The 18,973-nt window shown below is 42.3% G+C and overlaps 3 protein-coding genes across 5 annotated transcripts; 2 read left to right on the plus strand and 1 right to left on the minus strand.

The window, feature by feature from the left end:
- Positions 1-779: 779 nt before the first annotated feature.
- Positions 780-7,871, plus strand: LOC118227056 (erythroid membrane-associated protein-like). Of its 3 annotated transcripts, XM_035417166.1 has the most exons (6): positions 782-2,488; positions 3,615-3,971; positions 5,039-5,326; positions 5,702-5,812; positions 6,349-6,396; positions 6,527-7,871. In XM_035417166.1, the coding sequence occupies exons 1-6, from the start codon at positions 2,389-2,391 to the stop codon at positions 6,544-6,546; spliced, it is 924 nt and encodes a 307-aa protein (XP_035273057.1). In that variant the 5' UTR covers positions 782-2,388; the 3' UTR covers positions 6,547-7,871. The 3 variants fall into 3 exon arrangements, with proteins under 3 accessions (XP_035273067.1, XP_035273049.1, XP_035273057.1); XM_035417176.1 differs by having other exon boundaries at positions 780-2,488; positions 3,621-3,971; positions 6,349-7,871; XM_035417158.1 differs by having other exon boundaries at positions 781-2,488; positions 6,349-7,871.
- LOC118226989 (sialoadhesin-like) lies at positions 7,639-13,958 on the minus strand. Its single transcript, XM_035417036.1, has 9 exons — positions 13,906-13,958; positions 12,789-12,845; positions 11,458-11,766; positions 10,553-10,819; positions 10,133-10,399; positions 9,752-9,845; positions 9,274-9,292; positions 9,105-9,188; positions 7,639-8,899 (listed from the first exon to the last, which is right to left on the minus strand). The coding sequence occupies exons 2-9, from the start codon at positions 12,832-12,834 to the stop codon at positions 8,801-8,803; spliced, it is 1,185 nt and encodes a 394-aa protein (XP_035272927.1). The 5' UTR covers positions 12,835-12,845; positions 13,906-13,958; the 3' UTR covers positions 7,639-8,800.
- Positions 13,959-14,792: 834 nt separating this feature from the next.
- LOC118227039 (chemokine-like receptor 1) lies at positions 14,793-17,788 on the plus strand. Its single transcript, XM_035417127.1, has 2 exons — positions 14,793-14,845; positions 16,432-17,788. Exon 2 carries the CDS (start codon positions 16,434-16,436, stop codon positions 17,499-17,501), a length of 1,068 nt encoding a protein of 355 aa, XP_035273018.1. The 5' UTR covers positions 14,793-14,845; positions 16,432-16,433; the 3' UTR covers positions 17,502-17,788.
- The last annotated feature ends 1,185 nt before the right edge of the window (positions 17,789-18,973 follow it).

Raw genomic sequence — 18,973 nt, forward strand, 5'->3', positions numbered from 1 at the left:
ATGAATGACATTAAATAACATGTCACCACCTTTAGCATTACTTCACTGAATCTGCATTTTTGGGATTTTCAGTGGCACATGGTAAAAACTTGTAATATTGCATTTGTCTGGTTGCATTGATTGTGTAGCCTCTATTGTTGCATCAGCAAAGCTAACACGCCTAGCGGAGATCTGCACTCTACTGAGTGCACTCTTCTAGTTATAATTGTGTTTATTTGTAATTGTAAACAAAAATATGTTTTTGAAAAATTGTGTTGGTACCTGTTTCCTAGAGCACAGCAGCTTCAGGTTGCATATGCTACTGTATAAGAAAAAAAATATTATTTATAAATTCCCACAAAAAAATAAAAATATAAACATAAATCTTTGAAGAATAATATGGTAATACACATGAAAACACCCTCCCAACAGATTTCATATGGGATGTTTTGTTGTGGTTAACTATAATGGCCATGCACAGATCCTTCCTTTTTTACTGTTTCTCTCAGAAACAGGGACAGGCATTCTTCCATCTGCATTCACATAAGATTAAATAGTATATACCTATAACCTTTCACAGTCTAACTGACTTCTTCATTCCAATATATGTTATATACATCTTATCTATGTTTCACATCAGATGAACCATAAATCTATGACCTTACGCAATCTGACTTCTGCATTCTGTATGTGAAATACATCTTATCGATGTTATCACTGACCGTCATATCTCTGGAGCTAAAGCTGGACACCAGTCTAGAGCAGCATTTCATCTGCATCTTATTGGTATTTTAATCTTATCTAGGCCAGTGTGGATCAGTGGTTCAGAGGTCAGGTTGTGGGTTGGGACTGGCTGGTGGGTCCTGGAAGGGATTGAGGTGAGTCATGAGATGATGTGCTATAAATAAATAAATAAATAAGTAAATACATTGAAAAAAAATGTCTTTGGACGTCAATTTCCACAGATACTCTCACACCAATCAAAATAAACACTGCGCCAGGTACAGTCTATGTACAGGTGTTCTGAAATACATTAAAAACCTTTTAGTTGCCAAATTGAACATACTGTTTAATTTGGGGTGGGCTGCAGGAACTGTATTCGCTCATGAAGTGGGTGCTGGACAATGTGGAGTCAGTTTACACTGACAAGCGGAACCACAGGACAGACACATGCTTGATGATGATGATGATGATGATGGTTTGCTGGTGTAAGGTATCAATCTGGTGTTGACCGGTTTCCCCATGTGACAGCCAAAGTTGTTCTCCAGTCAGATGAAGGTAGAGGTTTATGAGCTGCTGCATCACTGTATCAATAATGAGTGCTTAAAACTGAGACACCACAAACCAAGATTACATTACATTACATTTATTTGACAGATGCTTTTATCCAAAGTGACATACAATAAGTGCATACCAAAGGTCATTGGAACAACTACAAAACACAGGTCCAATAAGGTACAGTACTCATTTTGTACAGTTATTCATTGCCATGAACACATTGAGTCTAGTTCTCAAGTAAACATTACTCTGACCTAACCTATGCTAACCTAACCTATCCTAACCTATGTCGAACTAGGAGGCATTACAAGCTACAACATCAAGACAATGATGGCACAGTAAGTTCTGGATGGAGGTACATGTATGAAAGTGGCAGAGGGGGTACAAGTGTAGCATAAAATAAGGGAACTTAAGTGATAGAAATGATCTGCAAAGTGGTAATAGTTAGTCCAGGTATAGTCTGAAGAGATGAGTTTTCAGACCATGGCGGAAGATGAGGCAATGAGGGAGAGGTGTGTATTTCCAGAATTAAGCTGTTATGTGTGCCCCTACTTCTTGGTGCATGTGGGGTGCGTGTCTTTCTCCCTCTCTCTCTCTCTGTCGCTCTCTCTGCTCTTAGATTGCTTAATTGGTGATTGGCAGTGGGATGAGCTACACCTGTTCCAAATAGACTGCACCTGATAGACTCTAGTATATATACTACAGCCCTGTGATCCTTCTGGAGTCCTGTACACAGACGGGCCTGGAGGATCACCCCATTTGATTGCTACCTAGTCTATATTACCATTGTACTAATTCATTCATTGTTGTACTGCTACATGGTGATACGTGGATACTTGTATTTATCTTCAAGTGCATTGTGAAACATGTCTATTAATTCTGGATTAAATCATTAGTGTTGAATCTCTTGTTCGACTCCATTTTATGTTGTGGTTTGCCTGTGGCGATCTGCAAGCACTTTTCAGTTCTTCTTTCAGGTCATCTGACTGCTATTGAGATGACATGACAGAAAACCCAGTTGTGGTTTACATATATAAAGAGGAAATAATCACAGTATATAAACTAAAGGCAGGCATCTGTGAGATAGACAGCATTAAAAAGTCACATTTAGCAGGTTATTGTGGAAAGTGAATGACAGCTGGAGAAATGGATAAAATTCAGATTTTAATGTGCAGCGTGAAGCTCATCATTCTAATGGTGATGTTTTCTCACTCCACCATGGAACAGTCACGTAAGGAAAAGCTTGTTTTATGTTTTTTGATTTTTTATATATATACATAGTTGAAGAATATGAAATGGCTTCATGGGGTGAAACCTTCACTTGCAAAGCAAGAGATATTAAATGGGAACCGGGGTCAATAATGTATTTCACATTACCCTTTCGGACAATTTTAAAATACTGCTGTGGATGCCTTATAATTTTCAAGAAAACATTATACTAAAAAAACAAAAATTTTGTTATGGGTATTGGTGAAAATTATAGAAAATCACATGTGACAAAATTATAGAAGGTCTCATGTGGCATGTAGCTTTGTATTAATGTTTCTGTCTTGGGACATAATCTGACTCAGAGAATCAGTCATTTTTGCCAAACAAAAAAAGTACCTCTGGGTACTTCGTTTTCCTCCCACAGTCCAAAGACTTGCAGGTAGGCTTATTGAAAGCACTAATTTGCCCATAGGTATGAGTGTGTGAGTGAATGGTGAGGGAATGGTGTGTGTGCCCTGCGATAGATTGAATATGCTCCAGCACCCTCGTGACCCTGTTTAGGATAAGCGGGTATAGATAATGTGTGGATTGATGGATTATTTCAAGCACAGAGGCACCTAAAGATTAGAAAGCTTTCAAGTAAGTAATTTGAAATTAAGGACCTATATGCATTTGGCAGCTACTTTCTCCGTAATAAGGGGATTAATATATTATGAAGATTATGTTACATTACATTACATTACCGGCATTTGGCAGACGCTCTTATCCAGAGCGACGTACAAAAAAGTGTATAACCATAACCAGGAACAAGTATGACGAAACCCCTAGAGAGAAGTATCGGTCCAAGTGCAGGGAACAACCACATAGTTCAACTTGGACCCTGAAGGTTAAACTGATTAACACTAAACAACGAGAACGGCAACAACGCAGTCTATGGAAAAAATACAAGCAGTAGTTAAGACAGTTAATGCACCTAAGTCACCTACGAAACAGCTGCCTAGTTACAACCCTAAGCTTACAGTCATTTACAGGGGGGTAGGGAGCGATGGGGAGAGGTGCAGCCTGAAGAATTATGTGTGTGCATGATGAAAATTATTTGGATTATTTGGACAATTTTTGATCATGTGATAATGTTTTGATTATTGCAGGGCACAAGGTTGTTTCCAGACCGCTTGTAATGGGTCCTTACCAGCGTTGGACACTCCTGCCTTGTTACTTTTTTTTTGACCACAAGGTGGCACCAGAGAGCATCTGTCTGACCTGGTGGAGAAACGAAAGTGGCCATCGCAGGATTATTTACGCCTTTGAAAACGGCCAGAGACAGAAACAGAGAGAGGATCCTGACTACAGCAACCGCACCGAATTATATCGCAATATTTCAGAGGGCAGTGCTACTTTGAAGCTACAAATTCTCAGGCTGCAAGATGCAGGTCTGTACGTCTGTGAGGTGTGGAGTCAACGGCACAGCGATGTGGATCGTGCCTCAGTCAGCCTTACTGTGGCCGGTAAGCTCCGGAACAACCTACTCTGTGAAATCTGACTTGCGTATGTGCATTCATGTTTGTGTGTATGCGTGCGTGCGTGCATGTGAATGAATGTCTGTGTGTGTTTGTGCATGTGATGCATGTTTGTGTGTGTATGTGCATGCCTGCATGTGCATGGGGATTCATGTGAATTAATGTTTTATTTGTGTGTGTGTGTGTGCTTGCAGCTTTCTAAACACTGCTCATTTATGTTCATTCCATACATTTAAGAAAAGGCCGCAGAAGAAATGAGAAAAGCAGGAAAAGTGTGCCTGTCCCATGTGACTTTGGCAGGATTACGCTGCTGGGTCCAGACTGCGCAGCTTGCAGTTGAAATGCTGTAATAATTTAGGTTGAGGTTATCTTAGAGGTCTTGAGTGTAATTATCTCGGAGTAAGGCCTCTCAGTGGTTCATGGAAAGACACTGGTTCAAAACCATTGCCAGCTATGGCCGGAGGACAGATTTGCCGAGGCAACAGCTCGGTCATCGGGGAAAGATAGGGGGTACGCTGACTATTTATGTTGGTTTCATCGCCCTCTAGAGGCCATTCCTGTCACAACAGGCACCGGCGCGTGCGCAAACCATGCATATGCTGACCTCGTTATTTTTTGACAACGTGCGCAATATGTGATTGGTGGCGAGTCTGCTGTGTGGAAGGGCTGCAGGTGGAGTTCAGCTGAGTAGGAGGTTGGGAAAAGTGGGATAAAATGGGGTTTGAAATATAATCTCAGGTTCACGTCCATTTCAAATCACTTCTTTTTAAGGTCGAGATCTTCTTGAGATTCATGAGTAATTATGTTGAAATACAATCTGTAAAATGTTATATGTCTTGGTGAGCTTAATGTTACGTATGCTGTTTGAGCTTCGGCTTCGTCTTCTGGGTGCGTGAAATGGTTTTGTTAGCGTGTGTGAGAGCTGTAATTATGTGTAAATATTTTATGGGAAAACATTTAAAAATATTTTTCCCACCCCTTAAAAAAGGATTATCCCCTCCCCTTTAAAATATACTTTTTCCTCAAGGTTCTCTATGTTTTTAAACCCTCTCCAGCAAGGCCCTCGAGGCAGGGCGTAATCTCCATGAACGCCACGTTTCTGTCCTTCGAATCATGCGGCTGGCTCCCCGAGCCGTCCCCGTTCTGGACCGACGAGCGGGATCGGAATGTGACAGAAGTCACAGAGACTAGCATCACCCCGGGGGAGGACGGCCTCTACTGCGTTAAAAGTGTGCTGCACAGAAACACAAGCAAGAGGGCACACAATCTCCACCTGTGCTACACCAACCCCGACACTGGGGAGAAACAAACTGACATCTACCAGTACATAGCAACAAATTCAGGTGGGATATTCAATAAAAATCAGGGTTAGCGTGTTGTGATTATGAACTGATGAAAACAGTAAGGCAAAGAAACTTGACTAGTGAATGTAATGTAAATAAATAAATGTAATGTGGTGAGTTATAATTAAAGCTCAGTTTAGTAGATGCAGGCTTGTATACAGTTGTTTTTTTTACAAATATTTTTTGGCATTATTCCCATCAACAACCATGCCAAATAAGGAAAATAAAATATATAAACTGAATTTCAACACAAATCTGACAACAGGTTTGTTCAGTCTAATAATTTAAATTTAAATTTATTTATTTATTTAGTTATTTTACTATCTGAAAGTGATGGATTTAGTTCTAGCCTGACTACATTTAATTTTTCAGCAGATGCATATCACATAAATTATGGAATTGTCCTTGGACTTTGTTGCGGGATACTTGGGATTCTTGTAGTTATTGTGGTCATAATGAAGTTACCGCATCAGAAACCCAATGAAGGTGAGTGAGCTCTTAATAATATGTTATAATTACTCGATTATACTATAATAACATAATTATACAATAATTAGTTACACTATAAGTAATTATATAAAATGCAGGTGCACAATATAACTTAATTATTACTATTTGATATATGTTTCACTAGCAGCAGCTGGCTTGAACACTGAATTATGCAAAACCATTTTACAGCCATGTATGTATGTATGAACTCATGTACAGTATGTGCGTATGTACAATCAGAATCAATGAAGAAGATTGCAAGGAATGGGAACAACAACATGCTATGCTCGTGCTAAATATCATGTTACATTTGTCATATACATATTTATACATATTATACACCTTGCATTATACCAAATATTTTATACACTTACAGGAAAATGTCACATCTTGTCACATGTCTATCTTCATCTTTTGTCATATATATATATATCCATATTCTTCAGGAGTTACCTCCATACTCTTCCTGAGTTTATAGTTTATCACTGCTGCATATATTATGATATGATCATGATGTCAATTTTTGTCTCTAGAGTCACCATATGTGAAACCTCGATCAGGAAGCTGCAGATCATATAATGGTAACTCCTGGAGAAACCTCTAACTCTGTTGGAGTTTAATTGTATCATTTTTATTCATCATTTATTATCATCATGTTATTAACATGTATGCGTGCCTTTGTGTTTGTGTGTGCTTATGCCTTCATCCTAGGACCAAGGCTCTACATGTAGCAGTGAGCAGGGCTGCCAAAAATACTCCACTCTGACAGGGATCTCTGAACCTAAAATCCTGCATGGGATTCTTTTGGACACATCTTTTAACTGCACTTTAAGGGCTGTGGCAACATTAAATGGCTGTTTTTGTCATTATTGACGTCTGCTTCAGAATCAAATGGAAGATGTTAATGAAGCTGTACACGTGAAAAATTCACAGCGGAGTTGTTGCTGTCTTTCAGTTTTTTTTTTTTTTTTTTCTTTTTGCCTATATCAGTTCCAGCATTTATAGAGAAGGTCCTTGCTGCAGCCTGCAGGATGGGCCGGTGGTCGGATGTTGGGGGGGGGGGGGTCCTGCTTGGTGCATATTTGGCAGGTCCTGCTTGGTGCATATTTGGCAGGTCCTGCTTGGTGCATATTTGGCAGGTCCTGTTTGGTGCATATTTGAGGTATTATAGCACCGTGTGCTCCTGTTGCTAATAAACAATAGATGGAAGCGAGCATTTGCTTTTTGGTAGTAATAGCAACTTGTTAATTTTGCAAAGTTGGTGAAAATTTAATGTATTAAAGCATTGTATGTTTCTACAGCAAATTAACATTGATTGTGGCACATGCATTTAATTATGCATGCAGCAGTGTGCAGATAAAATTTGGAGACAATGGTCAATTTAATCCAGCATAAAGTTATGCAGTGTGAATCTAGCGACAGTAGGACTTTCACAAGGATCTGACATTTTCAAAATAGAAGTTCCAAGCATCAAACCAGTATTACGTTCCATATAAGGACATTTACTATCTATATTCTTTTATTTCTTGGCAGAAGTTTATTTGACTTTTACTACATGTTTTATGCAAATTGAATTGATGTGATGCACGTGTGCTACCGTAGCTATATGTAGCTGCAGTGTAGTGCAGTTGGCCATGTATCTAATTCAAATAACTGTTTTGACTCTGAAAGGCTGGATGTGTGAGACTGACTGCATGCTGCTGTTTCAGCTGCTTCAACTGCTTCATCTGCCACCAAAGAAACAACACTGCTGTGCTTCAACCGCAACCACAAACTCTCCCTATGCTCCTTTTCTTCCACCAAGACCCACACACAAAACAACACAACGCAGACTTTACTTTATCAGGGTTTTTCACGGAAGGGACGAAAAGCACAAGGACACAGTAATATAGGGTTACAATTACATTCATGAATGCAAACTGAGATACATACCTTTGTTAACTTAAGAAATAAAACTCTACAGTGGAATTTACTTTGGATTTCTCTCATTGTTTAAGACAAACCATGGATTTAAAGAGGCAGCAGGCTTGGGGCAGCTATTGCTTACTTTGTTAAACAACTTCAAGAGAGGCAGGGACCCATTTTTCTGTGTTGTTAAAGTTTTAGGTGTATTGTAGTAATTGCAGGCATGCATTTTCATTTTCTGTTTACTGTGTGGCTGTCATGTAATGCATAAACTTGATGATAAGGTGAGAATGAGCAAAACTATGTCATGTTCTGTAAATTAATTTTTTAAGAAATAACCATGGTGCCTCTATTTATCACTACCACTCATTTCCACCCTCTTTAAAATAAAAACGTTCCCAAATGTTTGTGTCCCTGATTAAATATTCTGCATTTCAAACTGTAACAGCTATCGGTTAATGATTTTACATTGAAGGCATGCCAGCCAACACGTGTGTTAAACTATGTACAATAAACTCAAAGGCCTAATTTGATGTATCTTCTACTTTATGATCGCCTCTAGTCAAACCTAGCTTGCAAAGAAAATGGTAAGCCACTAGCAGACACCCGGTCCCACGTAAAGGATCCATGTCTCGTCATCCTTCACCACTTCCCTGCCATTGACCCCCCCCCCCCCCCTCAACTCCTCACATCTGACCCCGCCCCATCCCACCAGCCACAGTGAGGGGTACTCACATTTATTATGCACCTATTAACACTGTATTTTTTTATTGGATAGCTTCAACTCAACTGGAAAGGTTCATAGAAGTTGCGATGATGCATAGCTATGGATACTGTGGCTACACTGTGGAAAGCTGTAACATCTAATGACAAATTAAGATGTAGCTAGACATCCATGTAGTAGATCAACACAATATATAATTCTTCCTGCGCTCCAGTGCTTCATAACATGGCAATACAAATGCCATCTGCATCATCTAAAAAAAAAAAAGACTCCTGGCAAGAACATATTTTCAAGAACATAGTAAAAATGCAAATACGCACTATTCTGAGCTCTGTTAAGCACTTCCAGTTCACATATTATTGGACATTTCTTGCTGCACCTTTTTGCTTATTCCTTTTGATGTTTTCATAATCACACGTTCCTTCATCAGTTCCTCGGCTAGCGTCCACGTCTTTCTGTGAACCCAAAAACAGACAAGTCAGCTTGCATAAACACACCCTTACTCACATATATGAGTCATGGGTGATGGAAATTACACTTGATTCATGGTGGGTTTAAACCAATGAGAGAAAAGAAAGGGTCGTGGGGGGGGGTTATGTTATCATATTTAATTTGAATTTAGTCGATAAACTAGAAAACTGATTGGTCACAGGTACTGACCCTTATGACATCATAGTCAGAGGAGGTGATAGTGGAGATCTGCAGTCTGTCATAAGTGTCCCCGCCCTTTTCTCCCGGCTGTGCCTGTTTTGAGAAAGGAAGATGGCTGCATTTTGTGACATGGCATTTCCCATACTAAATTTAAAATAAAGACTTGTTTTATACTTACTTGTATTTGTTTGCACAGGCTGCTCATGGAAAGAGAGAGAGAGAGAGAGAGACGTTTTTGTGTTATGACAATCTCACAACATAGTAAAAAAAAAAAAGTCATCTAGAAACTGGGTTATTACCGATGTATTTGTATTACCAAATTCATAAACTAATTGCAGAGCGACATACACAACTTTTACATTTTATTTATTTATTTATTTACTTATTTACTTACATTGTATCTATTTACACGGCTGGATATATACCAAAGCAAAGTACCTTGTTCAATGGTACAACGGCAGTGTCCTACCCAGGAATTGAACCTGTGACCTTTCGATTACAAGCCCAGTTCGTTACCCACTGTACTGCACTGCTGCCCACGAGCCCACTTCACGAAGTCATGGGAAACACGCATGCATGCATGTCACCCCATAATTTAAGGCTTTTGGTACACAGCTTCCTGTTTATAACAGCTATTAATCATCTCTGATACTTGCCTTTTATATTTGTAGACCCCAACGCAAACTGTTAGAATATACAGGAACACCAGTGTTCCGCAGATTATGTGTTGCGCTAAAGAGAACTTACTTCCTGAAAGAGAAGAAATGGTTTGCATTCTCTAATCAGTATTCACCGAAGTTCCACACAGATCTCATGAATGCTGTCAATGTGCTTTGATTGCTTCAGATCATTTTAAATGCCCTGGAAAAATTGTGAAGATGGCTATCATTCACATTTCCAACAATGAATCAAGATATTACATTTATGGGTTAAGATCCCATAGAACAACGAAGGATCAAATATGAGTAAAGCGGAATGTTGAATGTTGCGGAATTCTATTTTGTTTATGTAGTCTATTTGTGGTGGTCTGAACATACCTTCAAAAAACAGGAACACTGTTTCAGACCTCTGCGCCCCACGTGGATTCCGTGCTTCACAGAAGTAGTGTCCACCATCAGTTGCACTGACCAATAGCACTGATTTGTCTCCAGTTCCTACAACCTCGATGTCTCTGCCTTTCATTTTATACCAGGTGTAGTTCTGCACTGGCGGGTTGGCATTACTGTTGCAGGTCAGAGTCACAGAGCTGCCCGCAAACACTGATCCAGAGGGACTGACTGACACCGAGGTGTTTTCAGGAGAGTCTGAAAGAGAAGATGGCAACGGCAAAGCATATATACACTTCATTGCAGGGATGATAATCCAGGCTACTGTGCAGCAGCATCACCTAGTGCATGAGTATATCGAGAGAACATTCCAACGCTGGAACAGTTCTTTCGTTTGGAAGTGTCACCTACGTTGCATGTTGAGCTGAACCAGCCGTGAACTGTCTGTTCCTTGGTTATTCCTTGCTGTGCAGTAGAACCGTGCTTTGGTCGTGTCAGACACCTGGAGGACTAGTTTATTACCAGCTCCTTTGTAAGTCACCTGACTAACAGTCCATTCATACCAGGTGTAGTTCTGCACTGCTGGGTTGGCATTACTGCTGCAGGTCAGAGTCACAGAGCTGCCCGCTAACACTGAACCAGAGGGGCTGACTGACACTGAGGTGTTCTTAGGTGCATCTGGAAGAATACGAATATGTGATAGTGTTAATATATGGATAAAATCTGAGTCAGTCATACATTGTAATGAGCTACAAATGTTAAAAGAAGGAACACCCCACACAGTACTCTCCATTGCTCTAACATATTGTACAATGCACAATGTTTTGATCCTCAGGACTTCAGGTGTACATCAGGTGTATGCCTAACCTGATGAGGCCCTGAGGCTTGAGCCATTGTACATAGTTTAATAAAGGAGACCAATAAAGAGGCATACGCTGGGTTTTCCTTCTTGCAATGACTGGGACGTGCAAATGGACAAGAAACACACTCGGGGCAAGGAAATTGAAGCCTATTGAAGAAATGATCAGATAATTACTTTCGTCCATCTTGACAGTTAATTTCAATTGCGTGCTAACAAGACACCATTTGGATCTGCGAAGATGGTAATACAATCAATACACCAGCAGCATGGACATTTTAGATATTTAAAGCTATTCAACAACTGGATTCACAATTTTAAAAAAAATAAATATAAAGACACACACACACACACACACACACACACACACACACACACTTCATGATGCTGTACATGTCTAAAAACAATACCCTCCTGGGACCAGTCATATAGACAAACTCAAATCCAGCTCTCTTACATAGAACTCTGAGAGTTAGACTGGCAGATGTCTTCTGAGTGTCTCCTTGTTGCAGAGTGTAAAGTGCGCTGCAGGTGATCTTCTGCCCATGGTGGAGGTGGGAAGCAGTGAAGGTCAGAACAGAAGACACAGATTTGGTTCGATCCTCATTCTCTTGCAGTTGATCCACACTGTCACTCAGCCTGGGGGTCCATGTCAGATTTGGGGGCAGTTTGGGACAGGGGGCTGCAGCAGAGCAGCTCAAACTCACAGAGGTCCCCTCCATCACCTCCAGCCTCTCTGGGGTTAACTTGGGTTTGGGTGGAGAGTCTAGGAGACATGGAGAGATGTCATGGCTTCCAATAAGACATTAACATTAACATCTAATTCTGTAATGACCTCCTGTACTAAATTATCAAAGCACACGGTCCCCTCAGTCAATGCAATGACACAGAAACCAGAAAATCACATTTACCAGTGAGTGTAATACCTGTTAGAGGTATGAAGGTTTAATTGTATTTAACTGTCTGCATCTGTTCTGATATTTTATCTATGTACTTTACTGAAAGCATTAAAACACATGGATGGCAAATGATTACCTGTGACATTAATTTGAACACCTTCTTTAAAACTGAATTTGAGAAGATTTGGGGATTCCACTCTGAACAAATATTTGTCACTGTCCCTCAAAGTAAAATTGTTCAGGATTGAGGTGCAGTTCTTCTCCAGCAAGTTTCCTATCAGGTATCCTTGAATCGAGCTCTGTTTGTTTACCAATCTAGCTGTGCTGGATTCAAGCAATATTCTATCGCCAAAAGCATGTCCTTTCATAAATCTTCCTTTGGCATTAGCTGCCAGATCTTGGTCATATTTAGATGGGATCTCAAATGTGCAGGGGATCAACACACAGGACCCAGTCAGAGCTTCTATACTCTGAGGCATCCAGATTGCCCACTCTCTGCCCAGGGCACCTACAACACACACAACACAGCTCTGTGAATACAGCAGCTCTGTGGGGATTTTGGTGATACATATTGTACACTCTATTAGCATTAATCAAATGCTTGAACTTTTTACTCAAATATTTACTTTGAATATAAAATCTGTGAAAGAGTATTTGTAACGTTTCTGTTAAAATTGTCAACACAACATCCCTTAACTGGCTCTTTAAACATTGCTGCAACATATACTTATTATGTGAAAACATGACAGAGTTACAAGGTAAACCTCCTATTTGCACACGTTTAGTACAGATCATTTCATGTCAGGGAGTGCAGTCGAATCGATTGAGCGCTCACTGAAGAATGTACAATGACAACACCTCCCAATAACCCCACCCCTTTCAGTCTCACCTTGCAGCAGACAGCCAATGAGGATGAAGCTTACAGTTCCATTCATGTCTCTGTCGTCTTAAAAGGAGAGATACATTAGACACTGTGAACATGGGCTGAGTGGGAAGAATGAACTGCATTCAAAGGGGAATGTTTAAAATGAGCTCAATCCAACCACAGCAAATTACACACAGAAAAGTATCCACTGACTTTCAGGAAGTATTGCCAAAGACAGTACATTCCAGTTGAGTTTTGGGTAAATCTGATTTCCTTTTGATTACTTCATCTTTCCTTTTGTCATCATCATCACACAAAACTACAGAAGTTCCCTAATTTGAATGCAATGTACCCAAAATTTAGATGCAGAAGAGATCATAAAATATGACAAAAACTGTTTTTTTTTTTTTTGAAATACAAGGATCCCCTGACTAACATGAATTACACAATTACACACACCAAAATGGTCCAAATAATGCCTGTGTGTGTGTGTGTGTGTGTGTGTGGATGTTTGTCTATAGCGGTCCAAGCAAGCACAGAGGAAACACTCCCTCCCTTCTCAGTTTCCCTCTGTTCTCTCCTATATGTCTATCCCACTCTGTCTTTCACTATCTCACTCTCTCACTTTATCTCTCTCTCTCACACACTCTTTCTCTCTCTCTCTCTTGCTCTCTCTCTCTCTGTCACTGCTTCTCTCTCTGCTTATGGTTGCTGTTTAGGTTGTTTTTTTCTGTAATTTCTGTAAAGTTCTGTAATTTCTGCAGTTAACAATGTCCCAGTGAAAGGGGCTTTAAAATCAAATATCTCTCTCTCTCACACACACACACACACACACACACACACAGGTATTACTTCGACAATTTTGGTGACAGAAAACCATTTCTGTGTTCCAATCAGCATTGGAGCTTCAATTTGAACTGGATGTTATGGTCAGATGATGCCAAAAAGCTTCCAATTATCTCTCTGACCCTTACTGATCAAGCCTGAATCATTCTTTATTGTAACAAACAACATGTTTCTAATCATTTAAAGGTACACCCACTCAAGTACTTAATTAATTCCACATAATATATTTGTTATAAATGCATGTCTAATGAGATTCCCCTCTTTCGCCAGCTTAATTGATACAGAAAATACTTACCCAACTCTGAACAGCAAACACGTCCTGCTGTTGTGACAGTCGACAGCGCTTGCACTCATGTTCACGGAGCACAAGCCAGGCTTGTCCAATGAGAAGGGTGGAACTATCCACAAGCCCCTCCTTCTTTCTGAGCGTACAGCTGATGTTACCAAAGAGGGGCCTGAGTACAAACAAAGCTTACATGTATTACTTAGAGATGTTATTATCATCAGGGGTTACATTACATTACATTACATTGCAATACAGATGCTCTTATCCAGAGCGACTTACACAACTTTTTACTTAGCGTTTACACTGCATCCATTTATACTGCTGGATATATATACTGAAGCAATACAGGTTAAGTACCTTGCTCAAGCGTACAACAGGCGGTGTCAACGTCCTTCCTGGGAATCGATCCTGTGACCGTTAGGTTACAAGACCAGCTCCTTACTGTTCTACACTGCCGCCCTATCATGTTTATTATGTGTTTACAAGAATATATCCCTGAAATCAGTGCAATCATCTCTAAATACAAAAGAAAAAAAATGTGTGTGTGTGTGTGTGTGTGTCTGAGAAAGAGTGAGAGAGAGAGAAAGAGAGTAAAAGACAGAGAGAGTGAGAGAGAGAGTGAGTGAAAGACAGAGTGTGGGAGAGAGAGAGAGTGAAAATGAGGAGGGATGGAGTATTTCCTCTTTGTGCTTGCTTGGACAGCTGCAAAGTCACGCACACACACGTACGCACACACACACACACACTCACACACACACAGGCACTCACACACACACACGCACACTTGCACTCGCACACACTCACACACACACAAACACACACGCACGCGCACACACACACTCACACACACGCACACACAGTCCTAAGTACATATTAGCTGGAAGGATGATCAGAGGATCACTCTCTGCTCCTTCATGCTGCCTGACTCACAGACTGGAGCGATTTCCCGGTAAGGAGACAACATTTTTCTCATCAAAGCAGTGTTGTATTTCTATGTAATGGCTGAAACGGAAATGCTCGAAAGATAAAAACCATATAGTGCATATAAAACCATATAACCACATAGTGAATACGTATAGCAGTGTCCACTCTTCACTCACAACATGGACCAGAGTTACATCGACCTGGTGATTACTGCTGATATTAATTTAATCAAAATAACATGAGTAATTCAACTGCAATGTAGAGCTTATTCAGGACACCAATGTAACACCAGAAGGCAACAGCACAGGATCATTTTCTTTTAAAACTAAAATTCTGTATGTTTACATATACTCTTATCAGTAACAGTGATTTATCCCATATCAACATCAACAGGTGTCCTTACATTACAGAGTAGATACTTTCATCCAGAGCAATTTACACAGATTAGATCTCTACATGCACTCAAAATGTATAAACATTATTTCTAATATTTAGGAAGGCGGGGAATCCTGTAACCAGTCAGATGTAGGGTGTGATATCGTGGCCTGGCGTAGAGAGTTCGTTTTGTGGTAACCTGGCCCAGACCCCAGTCTTAAAACTCCTGCTCTTTCCAAAAGTGCCACGAGATCTGTAATGACCACAGTGAGCCGGGATGCTCAGTTTTATGCCTCACCAAAAGGACGGCATCTTTTACATCCCAGTGCTGGGAATTTGGATTTCTGTTTGATCTGGAGAGAAGAGCGCCTCCTACTGGCCCACCGCCTCCTCTTCCCGCAGCAGCCTAGTCTTCAGTGGTGGTCTCCCATAGAAGCCCAAAGCAACCCCACGCCGGCTGGGCTTTGACAGCTAGCCGTGGGAAGGGCGCCGGGTGGCATGGACCCAGTTTAACAGCATTGTATACAGCCAGCAGTAAAAAAAAAGCAAAGTTGTGGACACCCACAGGACCAGGGCACCGACACCTTGAGGAGCTACTCCGGAGCAGAGGGCAAGATCTCCATTCATAGACTCCATAAAACAATAAAGCATTTTATATGAGAGAGTGCCGTTCATTCTAGGCTTTTACGGACTTCATGGGAATCGGTTGCTAGCCAGCAGTGTCTTTTATCCCCCCCGGTGCTGTTTACGATAGACAGTGTGTTGGCCAACCCAGCTTGTCCTTGTGTCCTCTCTCGGGAAAATAACACACACAAACGGGAAGAACTGCAGTGTCTGTTGGGTTTTGTTGTAATTTGGCCTTCTTTTTGTTAAGGTTTTATACAAAAAAAACCAATTAATCATATCCTACCTGCTTATTATCGACAATTTTTAAAGAAAGGATTATGTAATAAATTAACTTATAAAATGTTTATTACATCCATATTACCGTTATCCTTTTATTGAAAATAACATGATGTACTATTGCAATATTGAAGCATATCTTTTCAAAGTCATACTGCACAGGGAGAGAAAAACAGAGACAGAGAGAGAGAAGTGTTTGTATGTACCTGTGACTCACTCATGCTAATGTAATGCGTATGTCATCAATTGAAAAAAGCCTTCTCTCTCTCTCTCTCTTTCTCATTGTCAGTTTCTCAGTCTCTGTATCTCTCTCTCTCTCTCTCTCTCTTTCAGAAATGGCAGCAAACACCTCCCTGCTCTTCCTCCTGACCCAGTCCCCCTCTAAGGGAGAGCCAGGCGTCCCCAGCCTAGCGGACTCCTACACCAGACCGGTGCTCATCTTCCTCTACATCCTGATCGTCTTCCTGGGGACCGCGGGCAACGCGACGGTCGTCTGGACGGCGTGCTTCCGGCTGCCGCCGACGGTCACCAGCGTGTGGCTGGCGAACCTGGCGGCGGCGGACCTGGCGTTCAGCCTGAGCCGCGTGCCGTCGCTCCTGCGGGAGCTGGTCTACCGGCACTGGCCCTTCGGCGCGGCGCTGTGCAAGGCCAGCGGCCTGCTCAAGTACGCCAACATGTTCTGCAGCGTCTTCCTGCTGAGCGCCATCAGCGCGGACCGCGCCCTGTGCGTGCGCTGGCCCGTCCTGGCCCGGCGGTGCCGCTCGCCCGCCGCCGCCCGCCTGGTGAGCGCCGGGCTCTGGCTGCTGGCCGTCGCCCTCAGCGTCCCCTACTCCGCCCACCGGCGGGCCGAGGGCGGCCGGAACAACCTGACCAAGTGCTCCATGGAGCCCCGGGAGAGGGAGGGCCTGGAGGGGGCCAAGCGGGCCCTCTACGCCCTGCGCTTCCTGTGCGGCTTCCTGCTCCCCTTCCTGGTCATCCTGGGCTGCTACTCCGCGGCGGCGCTCGGGCTCCGGCGCACCAGGCTGGCCCGCAGGTCCAGGCCCCTCCGGATCCTGGTCTGCCTGGTCACCGCCTTCTTCCTGTGCTGGGCGCCCTACCACTGCCTCCTGCTGGTCAAGCTGGTGAACGGCAAGAGCCCGGCGGTGAAGGCGGGGCTGACGCTGGCCAAGGGGCTGGCCTACTTCAACAGCTGCATCAACCCCGTGCTCTACTTCTTCATGGGCCTGGACCACCGGAGGCGGCTCCGGCAGGACTTTTTTGGGGCGTGCCGGAGAGCCCTGGAGGAGGACGGAGAGGGCCCCAAGGGCCCGGCTGGGGACCGGGGGCAGGGGCAGAGCTTGGTCCCCTCAACTCCGGCAGGGGCATTGACAGAACCCTTGGGATTGGCTTCCACAACAGTTTGACTGAACATGAGCATCAATGTGAACAATGTGATCTTTTTTTACATATTGTTTTGGACATTGGTCTTTTTGGACATGTGTATAAGCATTGGTCTTTTTGCACATTCATATTAGCATTGAGTCAAAACATTACGGTTATGGTTATAGTTCAAATTGCTTATGGTTAAATTGGAAGGGTGAAGGAGATTTTTTTTTTTAATAGTTCCTGTCAAGACTCATGAATTTTCAAGTTTAAAGACCATTTGGATTTGGATTTTTATATGAATTTAATATTAAAATGTGAATTTTGTAAGTGTGTATACAATTAACTGATAGAGTCATATATATATATATATATATATATATATATATATGTAGATACTGCATTTATACTGTATATACTGTGTACATTGTCCTCAGAAAGACAGTTATACATGTATGGCAACAGAGACATAGCTGGGGGTTCTGGTTCTGGTTGCGGAGTCATCCCCACTCCTTACCCGATGATTATTGGAAAACTGGAAAAGGACGCATCCTACCCAAACCCCCCCTTGGGCCTCAAACAGTTGCTGAATAAGGTGAAAATGGGGGGATGGGGGGGGGGGTGTGTGAACTGTCTGCTATGTTCCTGCTGCTTCTCTCAGCTTCCCCCGAAAACTGCCACGCCCCTCGGCACCACAGGGGGGGTCTAACAGAGAAGCATGGTGCCCTGAGATCAACTGCAACTGCAACGCACTGAGAAAAGCCTGAGGAAAGGTACACTACCCCACACACTGTCCACACACTGCCCGCTCCCACACACTGTCCACACACTGCCCGCTCCCACACACTGTCCGCTCCCACACACTGTCCGCTCCCACACACTGCCCGCTACCCCACACTGTCCACACACTGCCCGCTCCCACACACTGTTCGCTCCCACACACTGCCCGCTACCCCACACTGTCCACACACTGCCCGCTCCCACACACTGTCCGCTCCCACACATTGTCTGCTCCCACACACTGTACGCTCCCACACACTGTCCACACACCTGATACCCACCGTCCCCTTTTTTTAAGAGCAACGGGACAGTCTGCCACCCCCAGCCTGTTCAGGGGGGGAATCGCACATGGACTATCAGAACCCTAATACCCCCAGAGGACTCATACAGACCATCTATGGACGCATTGTTTTCACTGTGGATAATCCCACATAATGACAGTAACTAAAATTCAACATTTACTAAACTAAGCAGATTAAAATCCAAATTAAATGCATGGATTTACGAATCTCGTATTGCCAGTAGCACACGACATTACATTGTGAATGTATATGTACAGTACACTCTATTTTCTGGCTGTTTGAATAAAATAGTATCAAAGTAGACACAATGGCAGCATTTGTTATGAGTTACCTTTATGTTTGATGGCCTTCTAATGTAAAAGACTCTACTCTTTCAAGCTTCCATAAATAACCTGCTTACCTTGTTTCACCACTCAATTACCATTTTGCAC

The sequence above is a fragment of the Anguilla anguilla genome, chromosome 1 (assembly GCF_013347855.1).
Source record: "Anguilla anguilla isolate fAngAng1 chromosome 1, fAngAng1.pri, whole genome shotgun sequence".
NCBI classification, from domain to species: Eukaryota; Metazoa; Chordata; class Actinopteri; order Anguilliformes; family Anguillidae; genus Anguilla; species Anguilla anguilla.

Bases quoted from the DNA above. Each gene is read 5' to 3' on its own strand.
- LOC118227056 (XM_035417158.1), top strand. From the start codon at position 2,389: ATGACAGCTGGAGAAATGGATAAAATTCAGATTTTAATGTGCAGCGTG. The intron at 5,327-5,701 runs GTGGGATATTCA...ATTTTTCAGCAG, and splicing joins GTACATAGCAACAAATTCAG to ATGCATATCACATAAATTAT. The intron at 5,813-6,348 runs GTGAGTGAGCTC...TTTTGTCTCTAG, and splicing joins GCATCAGAAACCCAATGAAG to AGTCACCATATGTGAAACCT.
- LOC118226989 (XM_035417036.1), bottom strand. From the start codon at position 12,834: ATGAATGGAACTGTAAGCTTCATCCTCATTGGCTGTCTGCTGCAAG. The intron at 10,820-11,457 runs GTAAGAGAGCTG...GTATTCTTCCAG, and splicing joins TCTAACTCTCAGAGTTCTAT to ATGCACCTAAGAACACCTCA. The intron at 10,400-10,552 runs GTAGGTGACACT...CTTCTCTTTCAG, and splicing joins GGTTCAGCTCAACATGCAAC to ACTCTCCTGAAAACACCTCG.
- LOC118227039 (XM_035417127.1), top strand. From the start codon at position 16,434: ATGGCAGCAAACACCTCCCTGCTCTTCCTCCTGACCCAGTCCCCCTCT.